The sequence below is a fragment of the Rana temporaria genome, chromosome 3 (genome assembly GCF_905171775.1).
Source record: "Rana temporaria chromosome 3, aRanTem1.1, whole genome shotgun sequence".
Classification (NCBI taxonomy): Eukaryota; Metazoa; Chordata; class Amphibia; order Anura; family Ranidae; genus Rana; species Rana temporaria.
In genome coordinates this window covers 245,348,946-245,365,391 of record NC_053491.1, presented here as the reverse complement: position 1 = coordinate 245,365,391, position 16,446 = coordinate 245,348,946, and the positions used below count along the sequence as shown (strand labels likewise).

Below are 16,446 nucleotides of genomic sequence, written 5' to 3'. Positions count from 1 at the left end.
AGAGCGGGGACCAGTGAGGTCACGCAGCGTGACTCGCGCATGTGCAGTAGGAAACTGGGAAGTGAAGTCGCAACACTTCACTTCACGATTCCCTCACGAGGATGGCGGAGGGGGCAGCTGAGAGCCAAGCGATTGCTCGGCTTCGGCTGCCAACATAGCGGGCACCCTGGATAGGTAAGTATCCATTTATTAAAAGTCAGTAGCTGCAGTATTTGTAGCTGCTGGCTTTTAATATTTATTTTTTGGCGGATCTCCGCTTTAACATACACACTCCCAGTACCAGGGGCTTGGTGCAAGCATTCAAGCAGTAAAACTGGAACTTCTTATTTGCAAACTTATTTTGAGTGAGAAATTTAGAAAACGTACTGAAGAATTTTATCAGTATGGCAGCTAGGAAACAAATGTTTTCAGAAAGAGAGGTTGCAAGGATACAGTGGTAGCTTCTTTATTTCTCTCAGCACAGATTCCCTTTAACCATGTGTGATGTGTGGCAATATTTGCCTGACATTTGATAGAGAGAACATATAAAAAAATTGTTTGAACAAGAAAGTCAAACCAAAAAGAAGGACTATAAGGAAAATCAACTGAATAAATAATTATTCAAAAGTAGAAAAATCTATTAAATATAGTAAAAGTTTTACATATAATGGAAGAACTTGATTGGATGGGGAACAATGTTATAGAACATTGGCTGCAGTGCGGTTCACCACCTATAGGTTATATTTAGACCAGCAAAGCAGCCTACACATACCGACAATAAAGAAAAAATATATTATATAGAATTATGTGTTTTGTATATTTTCTCTTTATTGTCGGTATGTGTAGGCTGCTTTGCTGGTCTAAATATACCCTATAGGTGGTGAACCGCACTGCAGCCAAGTTTCTATAACATTGTTCCCCATCCAATCAAGTTCTTCCATTATATGTAGTCCTTTTTGGTTTGACTTTCTTGTTCAAACAATGTTTTTATATATGCAGCCAAAGGACTGGAAACCTGACATATTTACATATGTAACAGTCACAAGCCTCATATCTTTATATCTACGATAGAGAGAACATACCTGGCTCTGAGAAGGTATCACTGATATCATCTTTGTCATCTTCATTGTCGTCATCTTCTTCCTCTTCCTCCTCTTCTTCCTCCTCCTCCTCCTCTTCCTCTTCTTCCTCCTCCTCCTCCTCTTCATTCTCAGAAAGTTCGTGTTCACTACCAAATCCTTCATCATGTTCTTCTTCATCTAAATCAATATCCTCGTCCTCATTGTCCTGCTGGCTATCTGTCTTGATGGCCGATTCGGTAAGCCCCTCTGAGATGAAAAGTGAATAGTTGTGCTCCTCTTTCTTTTGTGAGGGATCAGACACAGAAGCTAAAACAGTAACACTAGCTTCCACAACCCCAATTGTGGCCACATTCTGCGGAGGACAGAAAAGCTTTTGAGTCTCTATGAAAGGCAAAATGGCACAACTTCTTCGGCCAATGGAGGGCTCTTCAATTGTCCTTTCCTGCTTTTTGGCTACAGCACCACAAAAACAAGTATTTTCCTTGGCTGCATCTATGGCAACCACAGTGCTTGTTGGTCGGCTTGGAAGTGCTGAGCTGATCTTAACCTTAGCCTTTTTTACATAGTCCTTGCACTCTCCATGGATATTCATTTTCTCATCACAAGAAATATTAGTCTTTGCTACCATTTGGGTACTTGCTGCTGTCTTGGCAGCTTTTTGGGAGCAGTCAGGGGATGGCACTTCGATGACAGAGGCAGTCTTAGATGAACAAACCGGAGCAGCCACCCTTCCCGATGCCACCTTCTTTCCTGGAAAAAACGTGGCTTTACCTCCAAAGAAACCTTCCGTGTAGCTAAAAGAGTCTGCAACTGACTGAGAGTCCTCACTGTTTAGCTGAGCAAGAGTGGGGGTTTTACTGATAACTTCTTCATCCTGATAGGGACTTGAAAAGTCATCAAGACCAAGATAATCCACTTCTTTTGTTCCCCATATATCACAACTAGTTAGCTTTGTGTACTTGGTCAGATCCTCACAATATGTGTCCCACTGCTCCCAGTGAGATGTTAAGGGTGGACTGTTTCCAAGGATACCAGTAAATGAGTCAAAAATTTCAAAGTCTTTGCACTCCTCCAACAACAGAAAATTCTCTGCTGGGCTTTGTTGGTATCCCAGTTCTCTGTCCTGTTCAGAAAAAAAAAAAAAAAAACAATATAGATTGAAGTGCATCAATATGGCTTTGTATACATTTATAATTTTATTCAGAAAAGTGCCTATTGACAATCAAAAACAGATAGTACAAAAACGTTAAAGGTTTTGCACTTTAAAAAAATGAAATTCCTGTCAGTCTCTCTGCTTTCCTATCAAAAACCGACCACACTAAGCAGGAGAACACATGGTTGTCAGCTCTCTAGATGTGTTGGAAACTCAGTGTGCTCTCCTCCAATAATTAGACTTGTCCTGACAGCCCCCAATCCCCCCCCCCCGCACAGCCTTTCACTGGGAACATACTGCTGCCTTTCCTCCCCCAGCTGTTATGCAGCGGAGAACAAATGTGATCACTTAAAAAAAAAAAAAATGGGGGAGGGTATGTTTTTTTTTTTAGCTATATACAAAATGTTTTGCCTTTCATTTCTAATTTAAACTGAACTTGTTATTTTACAAGGTGATCGCCAACAATCACTTTAGGTCTCAGGAAGTGCAAGCTCCCTCCCCTTGCACATTCACAGAACGAGAATATGAAGCATTCTGTAAATGGGCAAGGGGAGAGGAAGGGTGGACAAACGTTGCAGCTTCAGTGTAAGAGAACCCAAACTCTCACGTCTCTGAGCCAAAAGGTATAGGGAGAGAATTACTACAGTATCTGGCCTAAAAGAATGTGTAAATATGAAAGAAATAGCATCATACCTATGCTGAGACTTTGAACAAAAAAACAAAAAAAAAAAAAATTACATTTTTGATTGAATGAAGCTTGCATAACAGTGTAAATTTTCCGTCCCCTCAAAATAACTCACACAGCCATTAATGTCTAAACTGCTGGCAACAAAAGTGAGTGCAAATGTCTAAATTGGGCCCAAAGTGTCAATATTTTGATTTGCCACCATTATTTTCCAGCACTGCCTTATCCCTCTTGGGCATGGAGTTCACAGGTTGCCACTGGAGTACTCTTCCACTCCTCCATGACGACATCACAGAGATGGTGAATGTTAAAGACCTTGCGCTTCTCCACCCTCAGTTTGAGGATTCCCCACAGATGCTCAATAGGGTTTAGGTCTGGGGACATGCTTGGCCAGTCCATCACCTTTACCCTCAGCTTCTTTAGCAAGGCAGTGGTTGTCTTGGAGTTTGGGGTCATCATGTTGAAATACTGCCCTGCGGCCCAGACTTCAAAGGGAGGGGGATCATGCCCTGCTTCCATATGTCACAGTACATGTTGGCATTCATGGTTCCCTCAATGAACTGTAGCTCCCCAGTGCCAGCAGCACTCATGCAGCCCCAGACCATGATACTCCCACCACCATGCTTGACTTTAGGGAAGACACACTTGTCTTTGTACCTGGTTACTGCCACCGACGCTTGACACCATCTGAACCAAATACATTTATCATGGACTCATCAGTCCACAGGACATGGTTCCAGTAATCCATGTCCTTAAGCCACTTGTCTTGCAAACTGTACGCGGGCTTTCTTGTGCATCATCTTTAGAGGAGGCTTCCTTCTGGGATGACAGCCATGCAGACCAATTTGATGCAGTGTGCAGCGTATGGTCTGAGCACTAACAGGCTGACCCTCCACCCCTTCAACTTCTGCAGCAATGCTAGCAGTACTCATACGTTTATTTCCCAAAGACAACCTCTAGATATGACGCCAAGCATGTGCACTCAACTTCTTTGGTCGACCATGGCGAGGCCTGTTCTGAGTGAAACCTGTCCTGTTAAACTGTTGTATGGTCGTGTCCAATGCACTGCAGCTCAGTTTCAGGGTCTTCGAAATCTTTTTATAGCCTAGGCCATCTTCATGTAGAGCAACAATTCTTTTTTTCGGATCCTCAGAGTGCTTTCCATGAGGTGTCATGTTGAACCTCCAGTGACCAGTATGAGATAGTGAGAGCGATAACACCAAATTTAACACACATTTTCACTTAGGGGTGTACTCACTTTTATTGGCAGTGGTTTAGACATTAATGGCTGTATGTTGAGTTATTTTGAGGGGACAGCAAATTTACACTGTTTATACAAGCTGTACACTCACTACTTTACATTGCAGCAAAAGGGTAATTTCTTCAGTGTTGTCACATGAAAAAAATATTTACAAAAATTTGAGGGGTGTACTCACTTTTGTAAGATACACTAACAATAAAGATAGCGTATGGGAAGAAAAAGTCAGGCAGATGACAAGGTAACAATCACCGATATAGATCATGTACCCAAGTACAAAACTTAATTTTGTTTGTAATATTTTTTATTATAAAAGTAAAGGAGGGCAACATAAGACTAGTGTGACATTGGACTCTGTTTTTGATAAACTAACGCATCAATATCATTCGATGAATGTAGTAGCCATTCTCAAGGTGCTCAACAGATATTTAGGTTCTAATTTTGCCATTCATGTGCTTCATCCTCGACAATAGTTGCTCACAAATATAGGTAAAACTGATGACATGAATAAGGCCCGATTGTGACGAGTGGAAGATTTTTCCTTGGGAAAATAATGTGGCCCAACACAAAATCGTAAAAAAACTTTCTTACAAATGTTGATTTTTTTTTTTGGGAGGGGGGTTTTTTGGTAAAAATGCGCTTACACTTGCGCAAGCACATGCAGCATAAAAGTCTAGTAAAGGGAGACTGCCAATTGCATATTTGTTCGCATGCGCTCAGTAAGTGCAAATGCAATTTTACAGAAAAAAAATAAATACAATTTTTTATAGGTAACTTTACGATTGTGTTGGATCGCATTAATGGCCCGTGGGCTGTGGGTTGGACAACCCCTAATTGGGTACAGCTACCCTGGGTTCCACCTAGTTTCCCTAACAAATAGGGATGAGCTCGATGTTTCGGTTGAACATAAGTTTGACTGGAACATCAGGTGTTTGCCCGTTCGCCGAAGAACGAACATTATGGGGTGTTCACAGCAAATTAGAGTGCCGCGGAACGCCACATAATGCACTGCGAGTTCGCAGTGCATTGCTGTATGATGATTGGCCAAAAGATGCACCTGACTTGCATGCTTTGGCCAATCCCAGCACCCTCTGCTAAGAGCCATAATCATGGCTCAGAGGGACCAAGTCCACACCCCACTCTATATAAGGCTGCCTAGATGGCAGCCCTGTGTAGTGATGTTGGTGTGGACGGAGAGATAGCTTGATTTAGATTAAGCAGGCAAGTTATTCAGTTAGTGGCAGTGTATTTGAGATTATATATATATATATATATATATATATATATATATATATATATATATATATATATATATATATATTTATATTTATCTCACACACACACAGTCAGTCAGTCTAGTGTATGTATATAATATCTCAATCTATATACATATACACACACACACACACACACACACACACACACACTCTGCATCCAGTGTAGCCTATATCTACAGTGCATTCCGTGGTGTACTGTTTCTACTACACTTCTGGTGGTGTACACAGTACACAATAAAGTGCAGCCGTAGTGCAGTTACTACTACACTTCTGGTGCTGTACACAATACAGTGCAGCCGTAGTACAGTTGCTACTACGTTTCTGGTGGTGTTCACAAAACAGTGCAGCCATAGTGCCATTGCTATTACTTTTCTGGTGGTGTACACAATACAGTGCAGCCGTAGTACAGTTGCTACTACTTTTCTGGTGGTGTACACAATACAGTGCAGCCGTAGTACAGTTGCTACTACACGTCTGGTGGTGTAGACAATACAGTGCAGCTGTAGTGCAGTTGCTACTACTTTTTGGTGGTGTACACAGTATACAATACAGTGTAGCCATAGTGCAAATTTGAGAAGATAGTAGCCAAACATTGGCCTATCTTAAAGGGCGATGCGATTTTAGGCCCTACCCTTCCCGACCGCCCTCAGTTTACTCATAGAAAGGCACCATCTCTGAGGGATAGTATAGCCCCTGGGATGATAGATCCACCTACTATCTCCAAACCCAAACTGTTACACGGGGGTTGGAACCAAAGATCTCAAGTTTGGACTCATCAGACCAAAGCACAGATTTCCACTGGTCTAATGTCCATTCCTTGTGTTCTTTAGCCCAAACAAGTCTCTTCTGCTTGTTGCCTTTCTTTAGCAGTGGTTTCCTAGCAGATATTCTACCATGAAGGCCTGATTCACACAGTCTTCTCCTAACAGTTCTAGAGATGTGTCTGCTGCAAAAGGTGGCTACTTTGAAGAACCTAGAATATGAAATATATTTTCAGTTGTTTCACACTTTTTTGATAGGTATAATTCCACATGTGTTAATTCATAGTTTTGATGCCTTCAGTGTGAATCTACAATTTTCATAGTCATGAAAATAAAGAAAACTCTTTGAATGAGAAGGTGTGTCCAAACTTTTGGTCTTTATTGGATGTGCATTGTTTTTATATATACCTAAGGGGTTAATCTATGATTCACTCCTTTCCCGGGAGCACAATAGCTATATTTAAAGTATGAGGTATTGTTTATAATTTACCGGATCTTTTTTTTCGTTTGCTCCTCCGGTTTATGTATGTATTCATATTCCCAATTTTTTCCTTTTTTTCAGTCATTGACCAGTCTGCATAAGGGGTTAGCTTTGTACTTTCTGGTTTCTATTTTTTTTTTAATTGTTTCCAATATACTATGGCGACTGATATAGGATTATGTCCTCTCCCTCCTTTTCTATACCCGATTTGTCAAGTTTCATAGAAGATACATGTGCCATTATTGGCCGTATGTTTCCGGGTGTCTGATAGTGTCTATGGCAACCTATCAACCTATGTAAATTTTCCACAGCGAGACGTCCAGTGTGTTTACCTGCCCAGCGCTGAAGGGACGTAACGCGTACGGGGGGAGGAGCCACGCAGAAGCTACATGAGCACTACAACCCAAAGCCGTTAGAAATTGCAGAGCGGTTTAAATTCTACAGTATATCATTGCTTTATTTAAACTTGCTGCCACTTGTCAGTTTGGAGACTACCTGCAGACGGCTCTCTGCGACATGTTTGTCATGGGACTCTGCGTCCCAGCCATACAGAAACGTTTACTCACAGAACCCGACTTGACTCTGACGAAAGCCACTGACCTTGCTATGGTCATGGAGTTGGCTACAAGGGACGTCACCCTGCTGAAGGCACCACCTGAAACTCCTGCAAGCCAGGGAGAGGAAATATTCCACACTGCTATCACCCGACACCAAATCAGCCTAAACCTCGCCACCCTAATTCTTCTGTCTTCAGGATACCGACTTGCTACCGTCGTGGTAACACTACTTACAGTGCAACTGCTTGCAAGTTCAAGGGTGTCGTTTGTTTTCTTTGTGGAAAGACTGGTCATATAAATGTCATACGTAAACAGACATTTGATGTGAAAACTGACAAGAACGGCTCCAGCTCTGATGAGGAGACCTGTGTCCAGCATGTTGGACTGTTTCGGATAGCTGGGAGTACTGCGATAAAAGTGGATGTCACACTCAATGGTTGCCGTGTCTCAATGGATGTTGATACAGGGGGGCTGTGTCTGTCATTTCATGGACTGATTTAAAGACATTGGGTCTGTCCCTACCACTCTAACCTACAAATCTCACATTACAAACCTACAGCAAGGAACTACTACAGCCCTTAGGTTATGTGAAACCCCTTGTTACATTAGGCAACCGCAGTCAAACTCTACGCCTTTATGTTGTCAGTAAAGGAGATCCTCCGCTGTACAGTAGGGACTGGATCAAAGCCCTGGGCATGCCTTTTTGTACATTTCCCAATGTGCATTGCTTTCTGAGGTAGACCATTGAGTGGAATCCCTGAAGTCACGCTTTAAGGAGGTTTTTGTAGTCTCTTTGGGCACAGTAAAAGGAAAAATGGCCCACCTCCATTTGAAGCCTGGTGCTACACCTCGTTTTTGTAAGGCAAGGTCAATACCTTTTGCCTTGCGGAAGAAAGTGGAAGCAGAGCTGGACCACCTATTGGCTGAAAAGATCACAACTAAAGTTGATAGAAGTGAATGGGCATTGCCAATTATGCCTGTCAAAGAAAAAGAATGGAGACATTTGAATTTGTGGAGATTTCAGGGTTGCCCTGAACAACCAACTTCTTGTGGATCAATACCCATTGTCTCGAATTGGAGATCTATTTGGCTCACTGGCAGAGGGGCAAAAGTTTAAAAAATAGACTTGAATCAAGCTTACCTGCAACTACACCCAGATTTACGCCATCTGTTGACCATTAAAACCCATAAAGGATTATTCCAATATAACTGCATGGTTTTTGGCATAGCTCCAGCCACCTGGCTGCGAATCATAGATGAGGTCCTGGCAGGCATACCTTTCACCCAATGTCTACTAGATGACATGCTCCTCACCGGTCCCACTGATGAAGAACACAGAAAGAATGTTGAAGCAGTGCTAGAGAGACTCCAAAAAGGTATGGTTTACTTGTCAATCTTTCAAAATGCGACTTTCTAAAGTCTTGACTGGAATTTTGTGCCCACACTGTGGATCGATATGGGTTACACACTACTGAAGAAAAGGTTAAAGCCCTTACCCATGCCCCTACTCCCCAAAATGTCACACAGCTCAGGTCCTACCTTGGCCTCCTAAATTACTACCACCGTTTCTTGCTGAACCTAGCACACCAGCTCTACCCGTTACATCGCTTACTGGATGCAAGAGCTAAATGGATATGGACAGCCAAACGTAACAAAGCTTTAAGTCTTTCTAAAGAACTCATTCTGTCTTCTCGAGTTCTGGTCCAGTATGATTTAAAAAGAAACATGTCACCTTGGCTTGTGATATCTCGCCTTATGGACTGGGTGCCGTGCTTTCCCATGTCATGCCAGATGGCACGGAGTGTCCCATTTCTTTTGCCTCTAGGTCTTTAAATTCAGCAGAGCAAAACTACTACCAGATAAAAACAAAGGAAGCTTTGACCATTTTATGGGCCACAAACAAAATTTCACATCTATGGTCGGGAGTTCACACTTATCACTGACCACAAACCTCTGTTGTCAATACTGAACCCTCAGAAAGGAATTTCTACAACAACCGCATCTCGCTTACAAAAGGTACGCTTTATTCTTGGGAGCTTATACTTATTCTATCAGATACTGCTCCCATGATGCCCACAGAAATGCAGATGCATTTTCCAGATTGCCAACTAGAGACCACCCACCAAGAGACATACGCATAGTGGAAATACACAGGCCACAATCCTGCATGTCCACCTCCCTAATTGCCAGACATACAGCCACAGATCCATTCCTGTCTCAGATATTCTCGTATGTTCAGGCTGAATGGCCAGAGAAAGTCCCAGGTGAATTTCGTCCGTACTTTGCCAGAAAATGTGAGCTTGTGACTAATTCTGGTTGCCTACAGTGGGGTAATAGAGTGATTATACTTCATTATTTGCAACCAACCATGCCAAGCATACTGCATGAGTGCCATCCTGGCAAGGTGCACATGAAGCAGCGAGCCCAGAGCTATGTTTGGTGGCCACAAATGGATACTGCAATTGATTATGTGGCTCAATGTCCTGGGTGCTGTCAAGCTCAGCAACCCCAAAAGAAGGGAACCCTTCAACCTTGGCCATGGTCGACAGACCCGTTGTCAAGACTCCATCTTGATTTTGCTGGCCCAATCCAGGGTAAAATGTATTTGATTGTGGTAGATGCACATTGAAAATGGCCGGAGGTTTTTCAAATGTCTTCTATTACCTCAGCTGCTACCATTCTTAAAGGAAGCTCTTTGCTCAATATGGCTTGCCATCAGCCATAGTCTCGGACAATGGGACTCAATTTACATCACGAGTTTCAATCCTTCCTCAGTGGCTTGGGCATCCAACACTACAAAACAGCTCCTTATCATCCAGCCTCGAATGGGCTGGCAGAACGGTTAACCACTTCTCGCCCGGTCTATAGCAAAATGACGGCCGGGCGGGGTTTAGTTATCCTGACTGGACATCATATGACATCCAGCAGGGTAACAGCCGCCGCGCACGCCAACGCATGGCGGAGATTGGTGGTGTCCAATCACGGCTGTAAACAGGAAGAGCCGTTGATCAGAGCCGCGGACAGACGTGAGTAGAGGAGAGCCGATCAGCTGCTCTCCCGACAGGGGAGGTCTGTGCTGATTGTTATCAGCGCAGCACCCCCTCGGATGCCCACCCAGGACCACCAGCATGGCGCCAGGACCACCAGGGATGGCCATCCACACTGGACCACCAGGTATGCTTCCGTAGACCAACAGGTAAATGCCAATCTGTGCCCAGGCAGCTGCCAATCAGTGCCCACCCACAATGCCTGCCAGTGCCACCAGGGATGCATATCAGTGCTCAGTGCCATGCATCAATGCCCATCAGTGCCGCCCATAAGTACCCATCATTGCAGCCTTTCAGTGCCCAGTGTCGCCCATCAGTGCCACCCATCAGTGCCCATAGACAGTGCCCAACAGTGCCACCTCATTGGCACCGCTTCATCCGTGCCCGTCAGTGCCGCCTTATCAGTGAAGGAGAAAACGTACTTATTTACAAAATTTTATAGCAGAAACAAAAGGAAAACTTATGTATATATGTTTAGCAAAAAATAAAAACCGCAGAGGTGATCAAATACCACCAAAAGAAATCTCTATTTGTGGGAACAAAATGATAACAATTCTGTTTGGGTACAGTGTAGCATGATCGCGCAATTTAAACAGCGACCGTGCAGAAAGCTGAAAATTGGCTTGGGCAGGAAGGGGGCTAAGTGCCTGGTATTGAAGTGGTTAAGAAGCACTTACTGTCCACTCTGGACCAGGTCAGAATGTCAGAGGAGAAGCTTCTGGAGATCTTGACAATGGACCGAAACACAAAACACGCTACTACTGGGCTGTCCCCAGCTTTTCTTATGTTTGGCAGGCATCTCCGCACCAAACTTGATTTAGTTCGTCCACAGGAACAGTCACCAACACCTCCTCCGACAGGCAGTCCTGGGATTCCGTGCCGGTGATCTTGTATGGATTTTCGGAACCACAGAGCTTTGCCTCATCAGCTTCCTGGCATTGTTGATGGACCTCTTGGACGAAGAATGTACCTTGTTCGCCTAGAGAATGGCGTTTATGTTGGACAACACCTTTCGAAATTGAGAAAGCGCATTTGCCTGCCAGTAGAAACAAACCCGACCTCTCTTTCTAACCAACCACCAGAGTCTACTCAGGGCTCTACTGTTGACATATGGCATGGTGTTTGGCATGATCCCACAAGTTTATAACCAACACCTGAAGCGGTTGGTGACCATATTCCCAGAGTTGCAGAGACTGATTTGTCTGTTAGATACCCACTGACATCTCCAGAACCTTTGACAGACTCTACCCCTCCCAGTGCTGTGCCACTTTGTAAGTCTGCCCGTCAAAGACATCAAACAGGGCTCATGATGTGCTGCAGGAGCCACGGAACTGAATTGGAGATACTACTTGCTGAACTGATCCTGCTTGTCTTGTTATTTTTTTTATTTTTATTTTTTTATTATATACGGGAAAAAGAGGTGTGATGTTTGTGTGGGATCACTGTGACTCTTGACCCCTTTCTCCTGATGCATGCTGGGTGAGGGGCTGTACCAGGAAGTCAGTCACAGTGTGTGTGGGACTAGAAGCAGCAGTATAATACATAGAAGGGATTACACATCTGGTAAGGACAGAAGCTTGTTGTATGAAGACTCCTCCATGTAAGAGAGTCATCATGTTTGAGTGAGTAATAAACCTTTCCCTTTTACCCCGCGTTTAAGGAACATAACACTACTACACTTCTGGTGGTGTACACAATACAGTGCAGCCGTAGTGCAGTTGCTACAATACTTCTGGTGGTGTATACAGTACACAACACAGTGCAGTGGCTACTACTTTTATGGTGGTGTACACAATACAGTGCAGCCATAGTGCAGTTGCTACTACACTTTTGGTGGTGTACACAGTATCTAATACTGTTTAGTGTGGTGTTGTTGCAAAACAAAATATACATCATGTCCGGAAGGCCACCAAGGAGAGGCAGATGCTCACAGGCCACTAAATGAGGGCAAGCAGGCTCTGTGTCAACAGTGCTGGTTGTGGACTCTGCAGGTGGCTGTGGGGCACGCTTGTCCTTTTTTTCTGTTGCTGGCCATGTTATTGAGCCAGAACATGCAGATGAGTTGGTGTAGTGGATAACACAGCTGTCCTCATTCTCCTCATCCTCTGTCATCCAGGCTCAGAGTATGCATGCACGGAGGAGTCCCCCAAACTATTCAACCACTGTGTCGGGTATATACTGCTGAAGGATGCGCAACGATTTGAAGGCTCCGATGTTGGTTCCCAGGTTGAGGAGGGGAGTAACATGAGCCGAGAGAGAGTGGGTGCCCAAGGAGGACAAGAAACTGGCAGTCATGTTCCCCCAGCATACTGCCAAGTTTGCTCCAATGACGAGGAGGGAGGGGATGAGGAGGTCACCAACTCTACTTGGGTGCCTGATAGAGGAGGAGGAGGAGGAGGAGGAGGTACATCTCCAACGGAGGCATGATGTCCTCTAGGGGGCAGCCACCCTATTGCATCACACCACAGAGCTCCGCAAATGTGCAGGGTGCTGCTGACTCCCCTGCTGACTTTAAAAAGTTTCTTGGTGTGGGCCTTTTGAGACACGTGTGCAGCAGATCGTACCATTGCTGTTTGCAACCTATGTCTGAAGCAGATCAAGCGTGGCCAGAACAGCAGCCGCTTGGGCACCACATGCTTGACCAGACTTATGACGACCTCCAATGTAGTCTGTTGGTAACAGCACTTGAAAGACCCACTTCAAAGAAAAAGGCGGACTTCTCCTTGCTCCTCATCTGGGATTTCCATCCCCACTATACCTCCAATCCTCTCAAAAACCTGCACCGAGAGGAATGAAGGTATAGCAATAGGTGTCTAAAGTACTTGCAGCCAATCTGCTAGCAGTACACCACCATCTGACTTTAGCAGGCAAATTTCCCTACCCCAGTTGCTAAACCGTAAAAAGAAATCTGGTCCCAGACATCCACATGCTCAGCGTCTGAATGCTAGCTGACCAAATTGCTAGCACTGCAACTGCTGCCTTTTCAGCTGTTAGACTCTGCCCCTTTTCGTGAATTTGTGGAATGTGCTGTACCTCAGTGGCAGGTTCCAAAACGCCATTTCTTTTCACGGAAGGCCATTCCGGCTTTCTAACGGCATGTGGAAGGCAATGTTTTGGCCTCGTTGGACAGGGCGGCCAGCAGTAAGGCGCATATTACCGCTGACTCATGTTCCAGCAGGCATGGGCAGGGACGTTACCTATCCTTCACGGCACACTGGGTAACTCTGATGGCAGCTGGGAACGATGCAGTACAGGGTTCAGTATTGTTGGAGCTTGTTTCACCACCACGCCTACAAAATGCTAGTGGCGATTCTGCCACAGCCCTCTCCTCCACCCCCTCCTCTTCCTCTATGGTCTCTTCTGCAGATTTGTCCTCTGAACCAGCGGTACTCCGTAAGAGTTCAAGGGGCTACGCAAGCACTCAGGCAAAAAGATGCCATGCGATGCTTGAGTTGGTCTGCTTAGGGGACAGGAGCCACACTGGGGCAGAGATTCTGTCAGCTCTGCAGTGTTAGGCTCAGAGGTGGTTGACGCCATGCCAGCTTTAGCCAGGAATTGTTCTATGCGACAATGGCACCAATCTTCTCTCCACCCTCCGACAGGGACACTTGACCCATGTTCGGCACACGTCCTGAATTTGGTGGTGCAGCGGTTTTGATCAGGTACCCAGACTTACAGGATCTCCTGAGGCAGGCCAGAAAAGTCTGTAGTCATTTCTGCCGGTCATACAATGCCAGTGCCCGTCTGGCTGACATTCAAAGGGAATGCAACCTGCCCACCAACTGTCTCATTTGTGACATGCCCATCAGGTGGAACTCAACGTTGGCGATGCTGCACACGCAGCAGAGGGCCATCAATGAGTACCTGTGCGAGTATGGGACCAGGACAGGCTAAGGGGAGCTTGGCATCTTTTTGCCACGCCAGTGGCTACTGATCAAGGATGCATGCACGGTCCTATCACCATTTGAGAAGGCCACGAGGATGGTGAGCAGCGACAATGCATGCATTAGTGATACTGTCCCTCTTGTCTTCCTGTCGGAGCACACGCTTCGTGGAATAATGGACAGGGCACTAGAGGCAGAACAACGGGAGGAAAAGGAGGACTTCCTTACCTCTCAAGGCCCCCTTTATCCAGATAGTATTCCTGCGGGCCCGCCAAACACACAGGAAGGAGAAGGAGGATTGTGTCAGCATGGATGACGAGAATAACACTCAGCAGCAGTCTTCAAGGGATGGTTTTCAGTCCCCAGAAACCCAAGGAGTTGTACGTGGCTGGGAAGAGGTTGTTACGGGTTAAGTGTGATCCTTAGTGACCCAGAGGACTCAGAATCGAATGCCTCTGCAAACTTATGCAGCATGGCCTCCCCGATTCTGCAAAGCCTGCAAAAGGACCCTAGGATTTGTGGTATCAAGGAGAGGGATCATTACTGGCTGGTAACCCTTCTTGATCCACGTTACAAGGGTAAGGTTGCAGAACTAATCCTGCCTTCGCAGAAGATGAAACATCTTCAGGAGGCCTTGAAGAAAGGTTTGTGCAATGCATTTCCAGACCCTGGGAGGCTATAATTTCCAGGTGCTGGACAACGTGTTGCCGAGGCTTCGTTCAGTCAGAGGAAGAGCAGTGGAGAAGGTGGCCGGCTGACCAATGCCTTTAGACAATTTTTCAGTCCTCAGCGCCAAGGTCTGAGCGGTTTAAGCAACCATCGCCAGTGTCTGCATTACATGGTGCAGGAATATCTAGGGGCAACAGCAAACTTGGAGACCTATCCTACAGAGCATCAACTGGGTTACTGGGTCTTGAGACTTTGCTCAATATGCAATTGAGCTACTGGCCTGTCCTGCATACAACGTTCTTTCTGAACGCACATTCAGTGCTGCTGGAGGGTTTGTAACGGATTATAGAGTGCGCCTGTCCACAGAATCCGTCGATAGGCTCACATTCATAAAAATAAATAAATCAGTCTTGAATCAGCAGCTATCAAGCACCTGATGCTGATGTAACTGATTGAATTTTCTATGGATGTGGGATCCCTTGAAGGCTGCCTATTAGGGGTGCTGAATATAATCGTTGCAACGATGCATTGCGATTCGGGGGTCCCCGATGCGGCATCGATGCATGTGACCCCAATAATCAATGACTTACCCCGCCCCTCCTGGGAGAGCGCTCAGAGATTAAAATACCCGTTTTGTAATACATGCCGTTATAACCATTTAGTGGCCACCGCTGCATGTGCTTTTTAAAATATACAGTGTTTTATACCTATATTTCTGTATTATCTGTATACTCTGTATATTCCACTCATGTGACTGTTCGCTCCGGCCCACCTCCCATGTCTCTCCTGACGTCAGCCCCGCCCGCCTCTCTTCTCATCTGATAGCTACAGTCGGTGGGCGGGGCTGAGAACTCCCACTCACGTCAGGAAAGAGCAGAACCAGAGACGAGAGGTAAGAGGTGGGCCGGACAGGACAGAGTCACATGTGCGAAATATACAGCGTATACACAGACAGAAATGCAGGTATGAGAAGCTGCATATATTTTAAAAAGCACATACAGCGGTGGCCACTTAATGGATTACAACGGCATGTATTACAAAACGGTATTCTTACAGCAGTACGATTTCTCCTCCTACACGTGCTCTGTGTTGACAGTTCCCTGGGCTCCCAAGTTTGCACATTCCATTGTGTTAACTCCTAGTGTGCTGGAATGTGCAAACTTGCGAGCCCAGGGAAATTTCAAACACAGAGACAGTACAGGGAACTTGCTGTGGATTCTAATCCCTCCTGACCTCCCACATGCGTATATTCCTGTACCCTGTAGTGCACTTCTTAACCACTTGCTTACTGGGCACATAAACCCCCTTCGTTCCCAGGCGAAATCTCAGCGTCCGGCACTGCGTCGCTTTAACTGACAATTGCGCGGTCGTGCGACGTGGCTCCCAAACAAAATTGGCGTCCTTTTTTCCCCACAAATAGAGCTTTCTTTTGGTGGTATTTGATCACCTCTGCGGTTTTTATTTTTTGCGCTATAAACAAAAAAAGAGCAACAATTTAAAAAAAATATATATTTTTTTTACTTGTTGCTATAATAAATATCCCAATTTTTTTTTAAAAAACTATTTTTTTTCTCAGTTAAGGCCGATACGTATTTTTCGACGTATTTTTGTAA

General features: G+C 45.1%; 1 protein-coding gene across 1 annotated transcript in view; it reads right to left on the bottom strand.

Moving 5' to 3' along the window:
• CREBRF (CREB3 regulatory factor) overlaps nt 1-16,446 on the bottom strand; it is a 75,415-nt gene that overhangs the window by 26,108 nt on the left and 32,861 nt on the right. Inside the window, exon 4 of the mRNA XM_040344548.1 lies at nt 1,062-2,184. Within this exon, the coding sequence (XP_040200482.1) occupies nt 1,062-2,184 (1,123 nt within the window). The remainder of the gene's footprint in view (nt 1-1,061; nt 2,185-16,446) is intronic.